At 52.8% G+C, this 21,093-nt stretch overlaps 1 protein-coding gene across 1 annotated transcript in view; it reads left to right on the forward strand.

Annotated features, from left to right (window-relative positions):
* LOC140409414 (cell division cycle protein 20 homolog) overlaps positions 1-21,093 on the forward strand; it is a 147,376-nt gene that overhangs the window by 39,526 nt on the left and 86,757 nt on the right. Inside the window, exons 3-4 of the mRNA XM_072497853.1 lie at positions 10,237-10,726; positions 11,730-11,863. Of these exons, the coding sequence (XP_072353954.1) occupies positions 10,237-10,726; positions 11,730-11,863 (624 nt within the window). The remainder of the gene's footprint in view (positions 1-10,236; positions 10,727-11,729; positions 11,864-21,093) is intronic.

Here is a 21,093-nt window from a genome sequence, read left to right on the forward strand (position 1 = left end):
AAGTGCAGCTCCAACAGCACACAAGAAGCTTGACACCACCCATTTCAAAACAATCCACTCCATTGCCAATCCATCCACCATCTTAGTTCATAAATTCATAAGATATAGGAACAGAATTAGGCCACTTGGCCCATCGAGTCTATTCTGCCATTCAATCGTGGCTGATCTCATACTGGCCTTAACTCCACCATCCTGCCTGTTCTCCATAACCTTTCAACCCATTACCAATTAAAAATCTGACTAACTCCTCAAATTTACTCACTGTTCCAGCATTCACCGCACTCTGGGATAGCAAGTTCCACAGATTCACAACCTTTTTGGAGAAGAAGTTTCTGTTTTAAAGTTGCTACCTCTTATCTCAAGACTATGACCTCTCTAGAATGCCCCATCCGCTCCATGTCTACTTTATCTATACATTTTATCATCTTGTATATCTCAATTTGATCTCCCTCATTCTTCTAAACTCTAGAGACTCTAGAGTGTTGGGAACACAACTATTCACGTTACACATTACTGATCTGGAAGAAGGAGTTGAGGGCACTGTTGCTAAGTTTGCAGATGATACAAATATATGTAGAGGGACAAGTTGAGGATGCAGATATGTTGCAGAAGGACCTGGACAAGCTAGGAGAGCGGGCAAAGAAATGGCAGATGGAATACAAAGTGGAAAAGTGTGAGGTTGTGCACTTTGGTAGGAAGAATATTTATAGACTATTTTCTAATTGGGAAAAGGATTTGTAAATCAGAAGCACAAAGAGACTTAGGAATCCTAGTTCAGGATTCTCTTACGGTTAACATGTAGGTTCAGTTGGCAGTTAGGAAGGCAAATACAATGTTAGCATTCATGTCGAGAGGGCTAGAATACAAGAGCAGGGGTGCACTGTTGAGGTTATATAAGGCTCTGGTCAGACCCCATTTGGAATATTGTGAGCCGTTTTGGGCCCCGTATCTAAGGAAGGATATGCTGGCCTTGGAAAGAGTCCAGAGGAGGTTCACAAGAATGGTCCCTAGAATGAAGCACTTGTCATATGAGGAGTGGTTGAGGACTCTGGGTCTGTACTTGTTTGAGTTTAGAAGGATGAGGGGGGATCTCATTGAAACTTACAGAATACTGAGAGGCCTAGATAGAGTGAACGTGGAGAGGATGTTTCCACTACTAGGAAAAACTGGAACCAGAGGGTACAGCCTCAGACCTTTAAAACAGAGATAAGGAGGAATTTCTTCAGCCAGAGGGTGTTGAATCTGTGCAACCCTTGCTGCAGGAGGCTGTGGAGGCCAAGTCACTGAGTGTCTTTAAGGCAGCGATAGATAGGTTCTTGATTAATAAGGGGATCAAGTGGTATGGGGAGAAAGCAGGAGAATGGGGATGAAAAACATATCAGCCATGATTGAATGGCGGAGTAGATTCAATGGGCCGAGTGCCTAATTCTGCTTCAATGACTTATGGTCTTATGGCAATAAATGCTGAACTAGCCAGCGATGCCCACATCCCATGAATGAATGAAAAAACATTTTTTCTCCATTTAATTCATTCTATTCAAAGTCTTGGAAGTTTGGTATTATCAGCTTAAGTGATTTTGGATTCTTGTTCACTCCTTCAGTACATAATCTCCATTTGCTCCTGATTTACAGAGAGCGGTACTTACATTTCTGATAGCCCGTCCCCATTTGCACTCAGCTGTAGGGTTATTCACCTTCACAAAATCACCGGTGAACTCTGTCAGATTTAGAATAGTTTCTGTACACTTCCTTTCCTTCAATAGATATAGCTATTTGAACTCAGACTGAGCAGGCTATTTTGCAATATTGTTTGCTCAGCTCCCCACCTTCTGGTAGACTGCAGCAATGGCTTTTTTAAGGAAAAGAGTTAGTCAGGGTGCAGTTTAAGACTGTTAAGTAATGTTAGGCATTGCCCAGTTGCAATCAATGAGGCATGGAAATCAGCCTTCTCAACTTTTCCTACTGGTAAAGTACCTGTTGCAATTCCGTGACCGCATAATTATGTAATTAGTTGAAATAATGGCAGATTAAGTAAATCTGTTCTTTTTCGTCAGCAAATGGCGGTCTTCAGTTATGGCATATGGCGTTGTATTGGATAAATATCAAAAGTATTTCCACCACTTGATGCCTCCTTGAGTATTGAAGCAGATGCACTACCTTCATTCAGGTTATTAGAAATCCATTGGGTTGTTTCAAATTTTTTTTAAAAATTAAATATTTTTATTAGGGTATTTGTAATTTTTATAGTAATAACAATAACAGTGACATAAACATGGTACAATAAACATTTCCACCCCCATCACAATCTTCACACAGCCCAACCATGAGACAAGTCTGGCTCCCCCTTTGGCATTCTGATTCTGCCAACATTTTAATTTTCCCCGAGAAAGTTGGCGAACGGCTGCCACCTCCGGGTGAACCCTAACATTGACCCTCTTAAGGCAAACTTTATTTTCTCAAGACTGAGAAACCCAGCCATGTCACTAACCCAGGTCTCTACACTCGGGGGCTTCAAGTCCCTCCACATTAATAAGATCCATCTCCGGGCTGCCAGGGAGGCAAAGGCCAAGACATCGGCTTCTTTCGCCCCCTGAACTCCCGGCTCTTCTGGCACTCCAAAGATCGCCACCTCTGGACTCGGCATCGCCCGTGTTTTGAGTACCGTTAACATCACCCCAACGAAACCCTACCAAAACCCTCTAAACCGCGGGCATGCCCAAAACACGTGGACATGATTTGCTGGGCTTCCCGCACACCTCGCACACCTGTCCTCTACCCCCAAAAACTTGCTCATCCGGGCCACCATCATGTGTGCCCAGTGGACTACCTTGAACTGTATCAGGCTAAGCCTGGCACATGATGAGGATGTATTAACTCTGCTTAGGGCATCTGCCCACAAACCCACCTCTATCTCTCCCCCTAGCTCGTCTTCCCACTTGCCCTTACGCTTCTCAACCGGAGTTTCCTCTGATTCCAAAAGATCCTGGTAGATATCTGATACCTTCCCCTCTCCCACCCATGTACTGGAGACTACTCTGTCCTGTATGCCCCGTGGCGGCAGCAACGGGAAGGCCGGAACCTGCCTTCTCAAGAAGTCTCGTACCTGCAAATACCTAAATCCATTCCCTGCTGGCAATTCAAATTTATCCTCCAAGGCTTTCAAGCTGGGGAAGCTCCCGTCCATGAATAGATCCCCCATCCTCCTAATTCATGCCCTTTGCCATCTCCGGAACCCACCATCCAGTCTACCCAGTGTGGTAGTCACCACTAACTATATTAGATGTAGTACGGTAAGGCTCCTGTACTAGAGGTACATGGGTAAATCCCTGCCTGCTGGCTCCGCCCAGTAGGCGGCGTATAAATGTGTGTGCACACCGGAGCTGCTCCCATTCTGGCAGCAGCTACAGGAGGCCACACATCTTTGCTCAATAAAGCCTTGATTATTCACTACTCTCGTCTTTGTAGTAATTGATAGTACAAACTGATGATGATTATAAATCAGGGTCCTAACTGATGCTCTCTCCACTCTCTTATAACTCCTCCACTGCGCCCACATTCTCAGAGCCACCACCACTACCGAACATGTGGAGTATCGGGCCGGCAGGATCGGAAGAGGTGCCGTTATCTGTGCTCCCAAACTTTACATCTCTCCGCCTCCATTCGCTCCCACACTGACCCCCTCCACTACCCACTTCCTAATCATGGCTATATTTGCCGCCCAGTAGTAATTACAAAAGTTCGGCAGCGCCAACCCAACCTCCCCCCGACTGTGTTCCAGCAACACTTTCTTCACTCGCAGAGTTTTACCTGCCCATACAAAGCCCAAAATAACCTTATTTACCCATTTAAAAAAGGCCCTCGGGATGAAGCTGGGGAGGCACTGATAGACAAACAGAAATCTGGGGAGAACCGTCATTTTCACAGTCTGTACCCTCCCTGCCAGTGATAGCGGGAGCATGTCCCATATCTTAAAGTCCTCTTTCATTTGTTCTACGAGCAGGGATAGGTTTAACTTGTGCAGTGCCTCCCATCCCCGAGCAACCTGGATTCCCAGATATTGGAAGCTCCTTGCTACCATTCTAAGCGGCAGCTCTCCCAGCCTCTTCTCCTGTCCTCTCGCCTGTATCACAAACATCTCACTTTTCCCCACGTTCCATTTATACCATGAAAAATTACCAAATTCCCCTAGGATCCGCATAACTTCCCTCATCCCCTCCAACGGGTCTGAAATATACAAGAGCAGGTCACCTGCGTAAAGCGAGACACGGTGCTCCATCCCCCCGAACCAGCCTCTTCCAGTTCCTGGAGACTCTTAACGCCATGGCCAATGGCTCTATGGCCAGAGCAAACAGTAGCGGGGAGAGAGGACACCCTTCTCTCGTCCCTCGGTGTATTTTAAAACACCCGACCTCAACCCGTTCGTATGCACACTCGCTACTGGTGCCTGAAAGAGCACCGTACCCAGTCAATGAAGCCTTCACCAAACCCAAACCTTCCCAGCACCTCCAACAGGTAATCCCACTCCACCCGATCAAAAGTCTTTACCGCATCCATCGCGACCACCACTTCCATCTCCTCTACTTCTGAGGGCATCATAATAACATTTAGAAGACTTCGAACATTGACCTTGAGTTGCCTGCCCTTTATAAATCCTGTCTTCCCCTATCACCCCAGGACACAATCCTCTATCCTTGTGGCTGGTATCTTAGCCAACAGTTTGGCATCCACATTCAGTGAAGAAATTGGCCTGTATGACCTGCATTGCTCCGGATCCTTCTCCCGTTTCAGGATCAATGAAATTGAGGCCTGCAACATTGTTGGGGGGAGGACTCCCTTCCCTCTTGCTTCATTAAATGTCCTCACCAGCAGTGGGCTCAATATCTCCGAAAACTTCTTATAGAATTCCACCGGGTAGCCGTCAGGCCCCGGGGCCTTGCCCAACTGCATGTCCTCCAGCCCCTCCATTATTTCCTCAATTTCAATTGGGGCTCCCAGCCCTTCCACCAGATCCTCATCCACCCTCGGGAACCTTAACTGACCCCAAAACGGCCTCATCCCTCCACCCCAGCTGGGGTTCCGACTGATATAATTTGCTGTAAAAGTCCTTAAACACCTCATTCACCCCCACTGGGTCCAGAACTGTGATCCCACCTCTACTCTTTACTCTCCCTATCTCCCTGGCCACCTCCCTTTTTCTGAGCTGGTGTGTTAACATTCTGCTTGCCTTTCCTCCATAACCATAGATCGCCTGTCTTGCCTTCCTCAGCTGTTCCACCGCCTTCCCTGTAGTCAACAGCCCAAACTCCACCTGTAACCTCCGCCGCTCCTTCAGTAGCCCTGCATCTGAGGCCTCCGGGTATCTCCTGTCCACCTGGAGTATCTCCTCCACTAATCTATCCCTCTCAGCCCGTTCCACCATTTCTCTGTGGGCCCGTATCGTGATTATTTCTCTCTGACCACTGCCTTCAAAGCTTCCCAAACCGTTGCTGCAGAGACCTCCCCCGTATCATTTGTTTCCAGGTAGTTCTGGATGGATTTGTTCACCCGCCCACAGACGGCTTCATCTGGTAACAACCCCACACCCAGCCTCCACAGCGGGCGTTGTCCTCTCTCCAAGCTAACCCGTAGATCCACCCAATGAGGGGCATGATCCGACTCTGCGATTGCCGTGTACTCAGTATCCACCACCCCCCGCTGTTAGAACCCTGCTCAGAACAAAAAAGTCGATACGAGAGTACACCTTGTGAACATGTGAGAAAAAAGAAAACTCCTTCGCCCGTGGCCGTGCAAAGCTCCACGAGTCTACTCCCCCCATCTGTTCCATAAACCCCTTCAATTCCTTTGCTGCGGCTGGCACCCTCCTGTCCTTGACTTTGACCGGTCCAATTCCGGATCAATGACTGTGTTAAAATCTCCCCCATGATCAAGTTATATATGATCAAGTCTGGGATCTTACCTAACACCCGCCTCATAAATTCCACATCGTCTCAATTCAGAGCATATACGTTCACGAGTACCACCTGCACCTCCTCCAGCTTCCCACTCATCATTATGTACCTACCCCCCGTGTCTGACACAATTCTCCCTGCCTCGAATGCCACTCGTTTATTAATCAAAATCGCTACCCCCCCTGGTCTTTGAGTCCAGCCCTGAGTGGAATACTTGGCCAACCCACCCCTTTCTCAATCTAGTCTGGTCTATAGCCTTTAGGTGTGTCTCTTGTAACATTGCCACGTCCGCCTTCAGCCCCCTCAAATGCACGAACACGCGAGCCCTCTTGACCGGCTCGTTCAGCCCTCTAACGTTCCATGTAATCAGCCTATTCGAGGGACATCCTGCCACCCCACCTGCCGACTAGCCATCACCCTTTTTAGGCCAGCCTCCAGCTCACGTCCCCAGCCTCCTCGAGCCCCCCCTCGGGCATCCTCCGTCTCCGACCTCCCATTTGCCTCCCCTGTCGGCAAAGCAGCCCCCCCCCCTCCTCCCTGGTAACAGCACCAGAAACCCAACCTCCCATATCGAGCTCAAGCTTATCACCTGCTCACCCCGCCCCCCCCCCCCTCCCCACTGTGCTTCCGTGAGTGAGCTGACCTAGCTAACCTGACAGCTCCCACCCATGGCACCAAACAGACTGTCTCCCCATTGTTCTCTCACTTCTCCCCCCCACTCGAACATACATATTCAAAGCATCACATTCCCCAGTACACAAACAGCAGAAAGAACAGTGGAAAAACAACCACAGAAAAAACAACCACAGAAACCCCCCTCCTCCACCCAGCTCCCAGTAAGACAAAGTTAACTTTCGCTACCAAAACAGCCTCTTATTGCAGACAACGCTACTTATTCAAACCAGCACAAAAGTGATTGTCAGCAAATCGCCATTGCGATTCTGTGACTTTAGTTCACATCCAGGGCGTCATTCTCCGACCCCCCACCGGGTTGGCGAATCGCCGGGGGCTGCCGTGAATCCCGCCCCCGCCTGTTGCCAAAGTCTCCGGTACCGGATATTCGGCGGGGGCGGGAATCGGGCCACGCCGGTTGGCGGGCCCCCCGCTGGATTCTACGGCCCGGATGGGCCGAAGTCCCGCCGATAAATTGCCTGTCCCGCCGGCGTGGATTAAATCACCTTTTGAACAGCGGGACAAGGTGGCGTGGGCGGGCTCCGGAGCCCTGGGGGGGGGGGGGGCGCGGGGTGATCTGGCCCCGGGGGGGTGCCCCTACGGTGGCCTTGCCCGCGATCGGGGCCCACCGATCCGCGGGCGGGCCTGTGCCGTGGGGGCACTCTTTCCCTTCCGCCTCCGCCACGGTCTCCATCATGGCGGAGGCGGAAGAGACTCCCTCCACTGCGCATGCGTGGGAAACTGTCAGCGGCCGCTGACGCTCCCGCGCATGCGCCGCCCGGGGATGTCCTTTCCGCGCCAGCTGGCGGGGCAACAAAGGCCGTTTCCGCCAGCTGGCGGGGCGGAAATTCCTCCGGCGTCGGCCTTGCCTCTCAATGTTGGGGCTCGGCCCCCAAAGATGCGGAGCATTCCACACCTTTGGGGCGGCGCGATGTCCGTCTGATTGGCGCTGTTTTGGGCGCCAGTCGGCGGACATCGCGCCGTTTCGGGAGAATTTCGCCCCCAGTCTTTTTTCCCTCATGAAAGACATTGCATCGTCTGGTGTTTCGAAGTAAAATTCCTGGTCCTCATATGTGATCCACAGATGCGCTGGGTACAACATCCCGAACTTCACCCTCTTCTTAAAGAGTGCCGATTTTGCCCGATTAAACCCGGCTCGCCTCTTGGCCAAATCCGCGCCCAGGTCTTGATAAATGCGCAGCTCATAATTCTCCCACGTGCTGCTCCATTCTTTTTTGGCTCACCACAGAACATGTTCCTTGTCCAGGAATTGGTGCATACGTACCACCATCGTCCTCGGCGGCACGTTCGCTCGGGGCTTCTTCGCGAGGGCTCTGTGTGCTCTATCCACTTCCAGGGGCCGAGGAAACACCTCAGCCCCCATCAACTTCTCCAGCGTGTTCGTCACATAGGCTCTCGCATCCGATCCCTCGCTGCCCTCAGGGAGGCCAACGATTCTCAGGTTCTGCCTCCTGGAACTGTTCTCCAAGTCGTCCAGCTTCTCCTGCATTCTTTTCTGGCGGTCATTCATCATCTCCACCTTGGTCTCCAGCAAGGTTAAGTATTCCTCATGCTCGGACACCTTTTTCTCCACCTCCTGAATCGCAAGTCCGCGGATTTCTTGATTCTGCACAACCTGATCAATCGAAGCCTTGATCAGGTCCAGTGTGTCCTTCTTAAGCTTGGTGAAGCAATCTTCAAAAACCTTCACCAGCTGCTCCGTTGACCACTGTGCCGTCTCCCCGCGGCCCTGCTTCTCGGCTATGCTTTCCCGCGTTGCCAGATCTGCCCCCGTCTTTCTTGTAGAACATTGTCTTCTTACACGGCCACTTCTGGTCCAATTCTCCATACACTGGAGGGGGATTTCTCCTCACTGTCTCACTCTCCACCGATTCATCCAATAAAATCCAGAAAAAACCCAGAGAAAAAGGTCCAAAAGTCTGTCACAGGCAGGAGCTATCAAATGTGCGACCTATTCCTCCATGGCCGCCACCGGACATTTGTCTCACTTTATTTTACACAATGTCTGTATAGGATTTGTTGTGAGCTGTAGGGATCTTTGTCACCCCTAGGAGCAATTAAAATAAACCTTTGTGCTGGAATGCTTAAGGGAACAAAAGATGGGAGGAATTTTGACTTTGGATGGTAATGTAAAATGGGAATGTAAGATCAAATCAGCTGCTGGTTATGCATCTTTCCTGATTTCCATTCTAAGGAAATTCTATAAAAATTAAAATTGAGAGAACTATGTAACAGATGAATGAATCAATATCGACCATTTCACACCGTCACACAAAGTCAGAATTACTCCTTGTTGGGGACTTGCCATGGTTATAGCTTGCATTTGCTGAGCGGTTAGACAGAGTGAGTATATCTCTGTTTGGTTACTGCTTGTGCTGCTTCACAGGTATGTGGTTCTGATGCTTATCTCAGTAATTTGGATAAATCTTTTACTCTGTGTAAGATAACATTTTTGTATGGCAAGCAGGAGCAGGCTTGAAGAGGCTCTGGGACATATTTTAATCTGTGATCTTCTTTGCAAGGTTGAGGCAGGAGGAGCAGGAGTTTCCAAGGGAACCTTAAGCCATCCATTTCCTACCCTTTCATCCCCACTGGCAGTGATCATCCTGAACCTCCACCACCCAAATCCTTCCTTCCCCTTTGCCCCTACCACCTCCACTCCCTCCCGCACTAACCTTGCTTATTATCTCGGGTCACTCATCATGCCCTGCAGACACGTGATATCCCACACCCATGTACTACCCTCTATGTTGACCCTGCCAGTTTTACAATAATAATAATAGCTTATTGTCACAAGTAGGCTTCAATAAAGTCACTGTGAAAAGCCCCTAGTCGCCACATTCCTGCACCTGTTCAGGGAGGCCGGTATGGGAATTGAACTTGTACTACTGGCGTTGTTCTGCATTGCATGCCAGCTATTTAGCCCACTGTGCTAAACCAGCCCCTAACAGGGAAGGAAGATTAAAATGGTACTTGGGAATTAAAGTTGGACAGGCCTCAAGCTCCAGGAAAGTCCTGCTCATGTGATTCCCGTTCCAGGTGTACTAGAGAAGGACTGAAATTACATTGTACTGGGGCAGTACGAGGGTACTCCCAGGCTCGACTCATTGGCCCTTGGGGGTGTACTTACCTGTGCGCCTCCGGTGGGATCTGCTCACCAGGTGCATGTCATGGGAGACCTTTTGGACAATCTAATGGGGGGGGGGGGGGGGGGTCACTATCAGGCATAAAGGCCTGATAATTACATGTAAATGCAATCAAATCATCATTGGTGGGGTGGGGGAGAATGTGGAAACAATCAGAATAGGAGATCTTGCTGGTGTAAATTGCATTTGGGACTCCCGCTCCTGCCTCCAATTCTGCTTCCTGAAAATGGGAGCAGAAAATCCCCCCCATACACTTTGTTCCAGTACCTTTAATGTTATACCCATCAGGATCTATGGTTCTGTTAGAGATCACAATGTGCACCACTCCTGTCTTTCTGCAACTCGCAAAATGTTTCATAAACTTTCTCTTAAAATTATAATTTTCCATGTTAATCGGAACTGTCCACACTCCCTTTTGACACTCTTTCTCTCTCTCTACTGATTTACAGGTAGCAGAAAGAGGAAAGCTGACGACTTCTTTATTCGAAACCAATACAACATGGAACGGGATGAAATGGGAGCTGCCAAGTCCAGTCGCCAGTAGCAGTCCTATTGTTACAAAGTGGCAAAAGTTAAGCAGGAGAGAATGCAATCATGCAGCTGCATCAAATGGAGTTCCAGTAGTGACTGTAATAGAGGCGGAAGGCAGAACTAGGACTGAGGCTTTAACAAGTGCAGCAACTACGGCTAAAGCAGTGGCAGCAACAGAGAGACCAGCAAGAGATGGGTGTGGGGCTAAAGTAGAAGTAGTGATAATGATACAGTCAGGAGCTGAGGGTGGGAGTGGCGGGGCAGGAGCAGGGAATAAAACTGACTCAGTGACTGTTGCTAGAACACTAAATGGAGCAGAGCCTGGGTCCGAGGAAGCCAAACTGAATCACCCTCCTAACAGGAAAGTGGACTTTCAGCCAGCATGTCCAGGGCATTGTGAGGCTCCAGGTATGCATCTGGTAATATTTTAACAAAATAATATATCTTTCAAAAGAAATGTAAAACAGCAAGAAAACTGAACACATTTTTGTGTGTTGAGGAAGGGATTGTTTCCTAATTTATCCATGTTTATGTTTTAATTTGAATAAAAACTAATCTGGCATATATTTCCTCTCTGTCAAAGCAGATGCATCATATGAATTCCCAGGGCAATTTCTTCTCCACGGATGACCGCCTGAGTATTTCCAGCAATTTTGTTTTTATTTCAGATTTCCAGCATTCGCAGTATGTTGCTTTTATGTTGCTTAAATGTAGCTGAAGCTTGAGGAAGGAGCACTTGTCCCCAGCTTGCAATTACCTGCAACTTTATGAATGGGGTGGAAACTCAATGGCTTCAGGTTTCATCCCATTTTTGACCCTATCAGCCCCACCAGAATGACCTCTGAATCAAACAAAATTAAATTGCCCAACTTGTCCCCAACATGCCAGGAGTGACTTGGCTAATTTCAGATAGGTAATGATAGGGTTGCCATCATTGTTCACAGTAAGAAGTCTTACAACACCAGGTTAAAGTCCAACAGGTTTGTTTCGATGTCACTAGCTTTCGGAGCGCTGCATTCACCTGAGGAAGGAGCAGCGCTCCGAAAGCTAGTGACATTGAAACAAACCTGTTGGGCTTGAACCTGGTGTTGTAAGACTTCTTACTCATCATTGTCCACAACATTGGTGTGCTCCTGTGCTATTTGCTATCCAACACTGACCCCTACTGGCAGTTTAGATGTCTTTAAAAAAATGTACCATTCACTGCACTGCCCTGCCCTCACGAGTTAACTTTTTTTTCACGATTGTACAAAAAGATAACTGTGCAGAATAGCCATGGACATGGATTGTGATTTTTAAAACTAATTTGTTCAAAGTAAACCAGATATTATCTCCCTGTCTTAGTATGCAACTGTTTCCACAACTATGCTTGTTATGTATTTTAGTTTTTTATTGTTGATCAAAATGACAGAGACTGCAAACAGGAAGAGAGTATCTGCAGCAACCTTTACTGATTACTGCCTCCCTGATAATAAGCAACCAAACCGAAGCATTGCCAACCACTTACTAAACACTCAGAAAGAAAGCTACATTTTAACAAAGCAGGTAGGCAACAGAAGTGTGCCTTACAAAGTAACATGACCATATTGATGATGTGACTTAGCAAATATCTTCCTCCTTTGCTTTAATTTGGGCAGCATGTTTTAAGAACTGCATAATCGATCATAAAACTGATTAAAGGCTGTATTAAAGATTATTTTCATTTTGAAATACGTTTTATGGCGTTGCAATCCAGATGTAGCGCTTTGAATGGCAGGGCTGAGGTCAGCTTACTCGATTTGCTTTTTTCTGCTTAGCATTTTCATTTGCAAATTGAAAACCAGACCATAAACAGCAGCTACTTAGAGTTGTTTAAATCAGGTCTTCAAAAAACTACACTTAAAAACAAATACAACATTGGCAGCACGGTGGCGCAATGGATTAGCCCTGCTGCCTCACGGCGCCGAGGTCCCAGGTTCGATCCCGGCTCTGGGTCACTGTTCGTGTGGAGTTTTCACATTCTCCCTGTGTTTGCGTGGGTTTCGCCCCCACAACCCAAAGATGTGCAGGCTAGGTGGATTGGCCAAGCTAAATTGCCCCTTAATTTGAAAAAATGAATTGGGTACTCTAAATTTATTTTTAAAAATACAACAGAGCCTGGGGCTCAAGTCTGAACATTACTATTCCCTTCATTAAGCTGATCATTGCTACCTCCCTCACTCCCCATATAAGCCATGGGACATCAGTTTTCATTAGTGTTCAAAATTCGATTTGGGAATTTAAACTTTTACACGCCCAATAAAGTTTAAATAACTAGATTGATACGCTTGTTAAAGTGGCAGGGGAATTTGATGCATTCACACCAGGTACCAGAATGATGCTTATGTTGCTAAATAAAAGCATAACATATACAAAGAGATCATGGAAGCATATAAGAGATTTTGTTACAAAGAGATTAAGAAATGGACTAAACTGTAAGCGGATTTAATATGGGCAAATTTGAGGTCATCCTTTTTGGACTTGCGAAAGATAAATCCGAGTATTTTCTAAATGGTGAAAAGCTGGAGGTTTGGATTTTAACAAGACTAGGAGAACCAGGCACAGAGACCATTGAAATGTCATGAACAGGTATGGGAAATAATCAAAAAGGCTTTTGCAACTTGAGGGCCAAAATTCAAATGGGTAGAAATTATGCGAGCTAAACAAAGCCCTGGTTATATCACACTTAGAGCACAGTGATCATCAGTCCTGGGCATCGCACCTTATATATTTTTAAAATATAAATTTAAATTACCCAATTCATTTTTTCTCCAATTAAGGGGCAATTTAGTGTGGCCAAACCACCTACCCTGCACATCTTTGGGTTGCGGGGGCAAAACCCATGCAAACACGGGGAGAATGTGCATACTCCACACAGGCAGTGACCCAGAGCCAGGATCAAACCTGGGACCTTGGCGCCATGAGGCAGCCATGCTAACCACTGCACTGTGCTGCCGCCTTATATTGACCTGGGTGCAATGTAGAGTTACTAGGATGATACTTGGCTTCCAAGGGTTAAATTACGAGAAGAGATTATACAAACCCAAGTTGTATTCCCTGGAATTTAGAAGGCTAAGGATTATTTGATTAAAGATTTCAATATTAAGGGGAATATGTAGAGGGGATTGGGAGAATCTAAGATTTAGGGGACATAGTCTGACAACTAGAACCTGGGGCGAAATTCTCCGTTATCGGTGCAAAGTCCGCCGATCGGCGCAAAAAACGGCGCAAATCCGACTTGCGACGCGTCGGAAAAATGGGTCGAAGGTCTCCGGCCCGAAATGGGCTAGCAGCGACGTAACGGGATCCGCGCTTGCGCAGTGGTTCACACCGTGCAGCGTCATACGCGCCGCACGGCGACACGGCTCATAAGGCCGCGCTGCTCCCCCCACCCGACTGGAACACCCGACCGGAACACCCGACTGGATGGCTGGCCGCCGCTCAGCCCCGAGGTTCGAGTCACGGGATGTGGAGGCGCTCCTGGACGCAGTGGAGCAGAGGAGAGACGCCCTGTATCCCGGGCACGGCCGCAGAGTTGCCCCACGCCACAGCCGGCGTCTGTGGAGGGAAGTGGCAGAGGCCGTCACCGCTGTGGCCCTGACACCACGGACAGGCACCCAGTGCCACAAGAAGGTGAACGACCTCGTCAGAGCAGGCAGGGTGAGCCTCCTCCATATCTCCCCCTCCCCCATATCCCCCCTCCCCCATATCCCCCTTCCCCCATATCCCCCCTCCCCCATATCCCCCCTCCCCCATATGCCCCCCTCCCCATATCCCCCTCCCCATATCCCCCTCCCCCATATCCCCCTCCCCATATCCCCCCTACCCATATCCCCCCTCCCCCATATCCCCCCTCCCCCATATCCCCCTCCCCCATATCCCCCCTCCCCATATCCCCCCAACCCCATATCCCCCCTACCCCATATCCCCCTCCCAATAGCCCCCCTCCCACATATTCCACCCTCCCCCATATCCCCCCTCCCCATATCCCCCCTCCCCCATATCCCCATATCCCCCCTCCCCCATATCCCCCTCCCCATATCCCCCTCCCCATATCCCCCCTCCCCATATCCCCCTCCCCCATATCCCCCCTCCCCCATATCCCCCCTCCCCCATATCCCCGCCTCCCCCATATCCCCCCTCCCCCATATCCCCCTCCCCCATAACCCCCCACCCCCATATCCCCCCTCCCCCATATCCCCCATATCCCCAAGTGAATCCAGCCCTAACCTTAACCTCTGCAATGCACGCGCAACCCATGGCGTGCATTCATATACCTGCCTATCAGTGTTGCCTTTTACCCCTGCCACCACCCCCCCCCCCCACCCCCACAGGAGAAGCGCGCACACAACAATAGGGAGCATGTGAGGACTGGAGGAGGCCTCGCTGATGAGAGGCCACTGACCGAACACGAGGAAAGGGCCCTGGAACTGGCTGGCGGACCTGAGGACCGGGAGGTTGCTGATGCAGAGGTCGGGGGTGTACTAGCAAGTGAGCCACCGACAGCCCGATCCCATATCTGTGAGAGGATATCTCCTCCCCTATATCCCTCTCCCCCATATCACCTGATCACTGCCTGCGTTTCTAACCATGCATGCTTCATTGTGTATCGCAGGACCAAATGTCCAGGCACCCATCCCCGCAGATGCAGACCGCCCGCAGGATGCCCCTCCGAGGCCACGGGAGACAGAGAGACCCGGACCCTCCAGCATGCGACGCCCGCAGGATGCCCCTCGGAGGCCACGGGAGACAGAGAGACCCAGACCCTCCAGCATGCGACGCCTGCAGGATGCCCCTCGGAGGACACGGGAGACAGAGAGACCCGGACCCTCCAGCATGCGACGCCCGCAGGATGCCCCTCGGAGGCTACGGGAGACAGAGAGACCTGGACCCTCCAGCATGCGACGCCCGCAGGATGCCCCTCGCACACCACGGGAGACGGAGAGACCTGGAGCAACAGGGAGATGACACCCCCGTCACGTGCGGGAGCGACCACCCAGCGACGAGGGGGGCAGCCACAGGCCCCTGTCACATCCGAGCCAGGACACCACTACCCAGGACACCACTACCCAGGACACCATTATCCAGGACACCCCTACCCGGGACAGCACTACCCAGGACACCCCTACCCGGGACAGCACTACCCAGGACACCACTACCCAGGACACCACTACCCAGGACACCACGACCCAGGACACCACTACCCGGGACAGCACTGCCCAGGACACCCCTACCCGGGACAGCACTACCCAGGAAGACGAAATACCGGACAGTGACTCAGAGTGGATGGGTGGAGACGAACCCCCACCCCAAAGTGCCATGGACTCAGAGTGGGACGAAGAGCACGACACAACGCCACTGCTGTCACCAACACCCTCCACCATCGCAGAAACACTCACCTCGGTTGGGCACTTTAGTGATGAGGCGTCTGGTACACTCACTGGTGCGCACAACACAGCCGTCCCGGTACAGCAAGTGGAGGTAGGAGCAGCAGAGGGGCCGGGCGGTCGGAGGGCAGCCCAGTCCAAGCGAACATCTGCCGCCCAGATGGATCCCGGGTTCCAGGAGTTTCCACACCCACACATAGATCCGATGCAACCGCCGACCCGGAGACGAGCGAAGAGGGTGACGGCCGGCTTGCGGCGGCTGCAGTCGCAGGTGGAGGAGTCCACCCGCGTCCAGGAGCTGGAACTGGTGCCGGTCATGCGTGCCACCCAGGCCGACACCGCACGGGTGGCGTCCGCGGTGGAGGCAATGGGTGCGACGGTGTCAGACATGGGGAACGGTTTACGAGGCCTGGGGCTTTCCGTGCAGGCGGCGTCTGTGGCCCAGGACATGGATGCCCTCTCACAGGAGGCCATGAGCCAGTGCCAGCGCCAGATGGCAGAGGCGCTCAACACCATAGCCCTGTCTCAGCAGGCCATGGCCCAGTCTCTGCAGGCCATCGCTGAGGGCATCGGCGCCAGTGGCCATGTGCGAGCCGGCGTCGCACTGTCACAGACAGGGCACCACGAGGGAGGAGGAGGTGGTGTGGTCCGTCCCGGCTCCCCCTGTAGAGGAGGTCCCGGTACACCGCGACACCTCGGACTCCCCCCCTTCCGTCCCAGGTGCATTGGGTGGGCAACGGGCAGGGCAGGCTGGCAGCTCGCCATCCCAGTCGCCCGGGCCGCAGCCTGGCCCATCTAGGCCAGGACCCCCCAGGAAACGGTCGCCAAAGGGATCCAGTGTCAGAGGGCAGGAATCACAGGAGTCCACCTCCAGTTCTGCTGTACCGTCTGGGGAACCACGTAGACGTAGTCAAAGGGCCCGTAAGGCCAAACAATTAGACACTGAGTAAGTTGGCATGGGTGCAGGGCACAGATGAGTTTTAGGGGCTAGGGCACGTGCATGAACCCGTTTGGTTATTAAAGTCAATGTTACACCTACAGAAGCTGCCTTTGTGCTCTGTCCAAAGCGTGCGGGGGTGTCATGTACGTTGAGCGCAAGTGTGTGTGTGAGGGGTGGTCTTACCTCAGCCCCAGGTGAGTCTGCCCCCTTCCCCCTGGGCCGCCATCAACATCCCCCCCGGGCAGAGGACGGGACCGTGCGCTGCAGTGTCACAGCCGCATGCAGGGATGGTCCGGGTGGATGGTGGTACTGTGGCCATGGGTCAGACATAGTCCAACGATGTGGAGCCAGGAGCTCACCGCAGGGCGGGTTGTCATCATCCTTCATGGCCTGTAATAGACACGCGTCCACCCGCAACGGTGTGAGCCCGGCCCGTTGTGCCGCAGGTGGATCGGCAATGGGGGGGGGGTGGTGTGCATGCGGGTGGGGTGGGTGGGGTTGGGGAGGGGGGTGAGGGTGCTGGGTGGGTGGATGGGTGGGGGGGTGTGGGTGGTCGGCTGTTGCCATGGTGTGCGGTCTGTGGCCATACTACCCGATTCCCACGCCCATCGAGTCAGTGAAGCGGGCGTCTATCAGTCTGTCCCGTGCCCGCTGGGCCAGCCGGTAACGGTGGACAGCCACCCGCCTGTGTCTACCCCGTCTGCCCTGACCATTACCCCCATTCCCCTCATCTGGGGAGGACTGCGCCTCTTCCTGTTGCTCCTCCACTCCGTCTCCTCTGCCTGCAGCACATCGCCCCTCTGCTGGGCTATGTTGTGCAGGACGCAGCACACCACAATGATGCGGCCGACCCTATCTGACCGATACTGGAGGGCGCCCCCAGAGAGGTCCAGGCACCTGAAACGCTTCTTCAGCACGCCAAAGCACCTCTCTATCACTCCCCTTGTCGCTACATGGGCATCATTGTAGTGGTTCTCCGCCTCATTGCGTGGCCTCCGTATAGGCGTCATCAGCCATGATCGCAATGGGTAGCCCCTGTCGCCCAGTAACCAGCCCCTCAGCCGGGGATGGCGTCCCTCGTACATGCTGGGGATGGATGACCGCGACAACACGTATGAGTCGTGTACACTGCCTGGGTAACGGGCGCAGACTTGCAGGATCATCATGCGGTGGTCGCAGACCACCTGTACGTTCATCGAATAGGCCAATTCCTATTGGTGAACACGGCCCTGTTATCTGCAGGTGGCCGCACGGCGACGTGCATCCCATCAATCGCGCCCTGGACCATGGGGAACCCGGCCACGGCAGAGAAGCCCACGGCCCGGGCATCTTGGCTGGCCCGGTCCACAGGGAAGCGGATGTAGCGGTGCGCCATGGCATATAAGGCATCAGTCACTGCCCGGATGCACCGATGCACCGATGTCTGCGATATGCTGGACAGGTCTCCACTCGGTGCCTGGAATGACCCCGTTGCATAAAAGTTCAGGGCCACCGTAACCTTGACGGACACGGGGAGAGGGTGTCCCCCGCCAGTGCCACGCGGTGATAGGTGTGACAGCAGGTGGCAGATGTGTGCCACGGTTTCCCGCCTCATCCGGAGTCTCCTCCATGTGTGCCACGGTTTCCCGCCTCATCCGGAGTCTCCTCCTGCATTCCCGGTCCGTGAGGTCCTGGTATGACTGCTGGGGCCGGTACACACGGGGCGCCCTCGGGTGCCTCCGTTGCCGTGGGGCCGCGACGTCCTCCTCCCCCTCCTCGTCCTGTCGGTCAGGTGTCCCTCCAGCCTGGGCAGCTGCCGCCTGCCCCTCTGTGGCAGCCTGCGCTGCCTCTCTGGCACGCTCCTCCTCCTCCTCCTCCTCCTCCTCCTCCTCATCCAGGGCAACATAGACATTAGCGGCTGCCGCCACGGCGGCCAACATCGCTGGATGATCGGAAAAGGTAACGGCCTGGTGGGGGTGGGGAGGAGGGTGGGGGTGGGGAGGAGGGTGGGGGGGGAGGGGGGGTGGGGGACGACGACGACATGTCATCATTGCCCATATCCCCTCCTTCCCCCCCAGCCAGGTGGCATGGACCGCATGGGTCCAACTGTTGGAGGCTGGCACCTGGCCAGGTGGACCAACTCACTTGCCCTCGCACCCCCCTCCCCGGCACGGACCCGCCATCCCCCTCCCCGGCATGGTCCCTCCCATCCTCCTCCCCGGCACGGACCCCCCCATCCCCCTCCCCGGCACGGACCCCAACCTCCTCCCCGGCATGGACCCCCCATCCCCCTCCCCGGCACGGACCCCCCCAACCTCCTCCCCGACACGGACCCCCTCCCCATCCCCCTCCCCGGCACGGACCCCCCCCCATCGCCCTCCCCGGCATGGACCCCCCATCCCCCTCCCCGGCACGGACCCGCCATCCCCCTCCCCGGCACGGACCACCCCCCATCCCCCTCCCTGGCACGGACCCCCCCCATCCCCCTCCCCGGCACGGACCCCCCATCCCCCTCCCCGGCACGGACCCCCCATCCCCCTCCCCGGCACGGACCCCCATCCCCCTCCCCGGCACGGACCCCCCATACCCCTCCCCGGCACGGACCCCCCCATCCCCCTCCCTGGCACGGACCCCCCCATCCCCCTCCCCGGCACGGACCCCAACCTTCTCCCCGGCACGGACCCCCCTCCCGGCACTCCCCCGGAGCCCAGCCCACTCTAACCACCCCCCCCCCCCCCCCCCCACCGCACACACACACACACAACCCGAGACACACCTCTCCTCACGCATTCAGACTGCGGCCACGCCATCGCCTGCCCAGAGCCAACCACCCAGGCCGTCACTCACCTCCACGCTGGTCGGCATGAACCTGGAGCACAGGTTCACGCCGATGAAAAGGAGGTTTGATTTACGTCGACGTGAACGGTATCACGTCGACGGGACTTCGGCCCATCCGGAAGGGAGAATATCGGCAGGCCCAAAATGGGCTGCCTTGCGCAGACCCGTGCCATTCTCCGACGTCAGCGGCGCCATTAACGCCCCGCCGACTTTTCTCCCTTCGGAGACTTCGGCAACCAGCGGGGGCGGGATTCACGGCGGCCAACGGCCATTCTCCGACCCACTGGGGGGTCGGAGAATGACGCCCCTGGTCTTTTAGGAATGAAATTAGGAAACACATCGACACATAAAGGGTGGTAAAGTTTGGAGTTCTCGGCTGCAAATAGTAAGTGATGATTGATTAATTGTTAATTTTAAATCTGAGATTGAGAGATTTTTGGCAACCAGAGAGTTACGGAATATAGGGAAAAGCCATAGATCAGCCGTGATCCCACTCAACAGGTTTGAGTCTAAATGCTCCACTTCCTATGTTGCCTGTGTCCAGCAATTGAGAGGCATTTGTGTATGTATTCCAACCATATATTGGGCGGCAAGGTGGCACAGTAGTTAGCACTGTTGCATCACAGTGCCAGGGACCCAGGTTCAATTCCGGCCTCTGGTGACTGTCTGTGTGGAGTTTGCACTTTCTCCACGTGTCTGCTTGAGTTTTCTCCGTGTGCTCTGGCTTCCTCCCACATTCCAAAGATCTATAGGTTAGGCGGATTGGCCATGCTAAATTGCCCCCTAATCTCTAGGAATGTGCAGTTTAAGTTATGGAGATAGGGGGAAGTGGGTATGGGTAGAGTGCATACTCGAAGGGCCGGTGCAGGCCAAATGGGCCGAATGGCCTCCTTCAACACTGTAGAGATTGTATGGTATGTTACTGAAACTAGTTCTGACGCAAGATTAAAATGTTGGGCTGGATTGTCATTCCAGAGCTCTGAATCTGACACCAAACTGAATTCCAGATCAGCAACTCACTTTGGCCACCTCCAGGAGCCTGTCTAATTAGGGGTGAAAGATGGGTTCTAAGGCCAGAAAGCCAATAGGAGGCCTTGCAGTATGTGTAGATTTGTGGTCCCATGTGAGAGGTCGGAGTTCTCGCTGTATGTAAGTGCAGACATAAGCACACAAAGAAGCCACAACTGCCAAGCTGTTAGCTTGGAGGAGCAATCCTTCCAAAGGCTGGCCGGCGGCTGTAGCTGTGGTCCTGTGGTATTGAGGCCGTGGGGGGGGACTTGACTATAATGACGGAGCATTGGCCTTCTGGTCAGGTACTAGGAGGCTGCTTCCATCACTCAGCCAAATTCTTGCCTCTGTTTGTGGGGGGGGGCATTGTTGACTGGAAATAGGCCTTTAAAGATGCCGAATTGGCTTCCATCCCCAAATCGGCATGTTCAAAAATGGCTTGGAAGATGGAACATACCAGTAAACCGGCATTCCAACCGATGGGAAATTGTGGGCCCATCGCCTCCCGCCCTTCCTTCGTGGCCATTTGCAAGTCTGACCCAGAAGCACTGTTTTTCTCTGCACATATACTGCCAGGCCTGCTGAATATTTCTAGTACTTACTGT

This window comes from Scyliorhinus torazame, chromosome 3 (assembly GCF_047496885.1).
Source record: "Scyliorhinus torazame isolate Kashiwa2021f chromosome 3, sScyTor2.1, whole genome shotgun sequence".
NCBI lineage: Eukaryota > Metazoa > Chordata > Chondrichthyes > Carcharhiniformes > Scyliorhinidae > Scyliorhinus > Scyliorhinus torazame.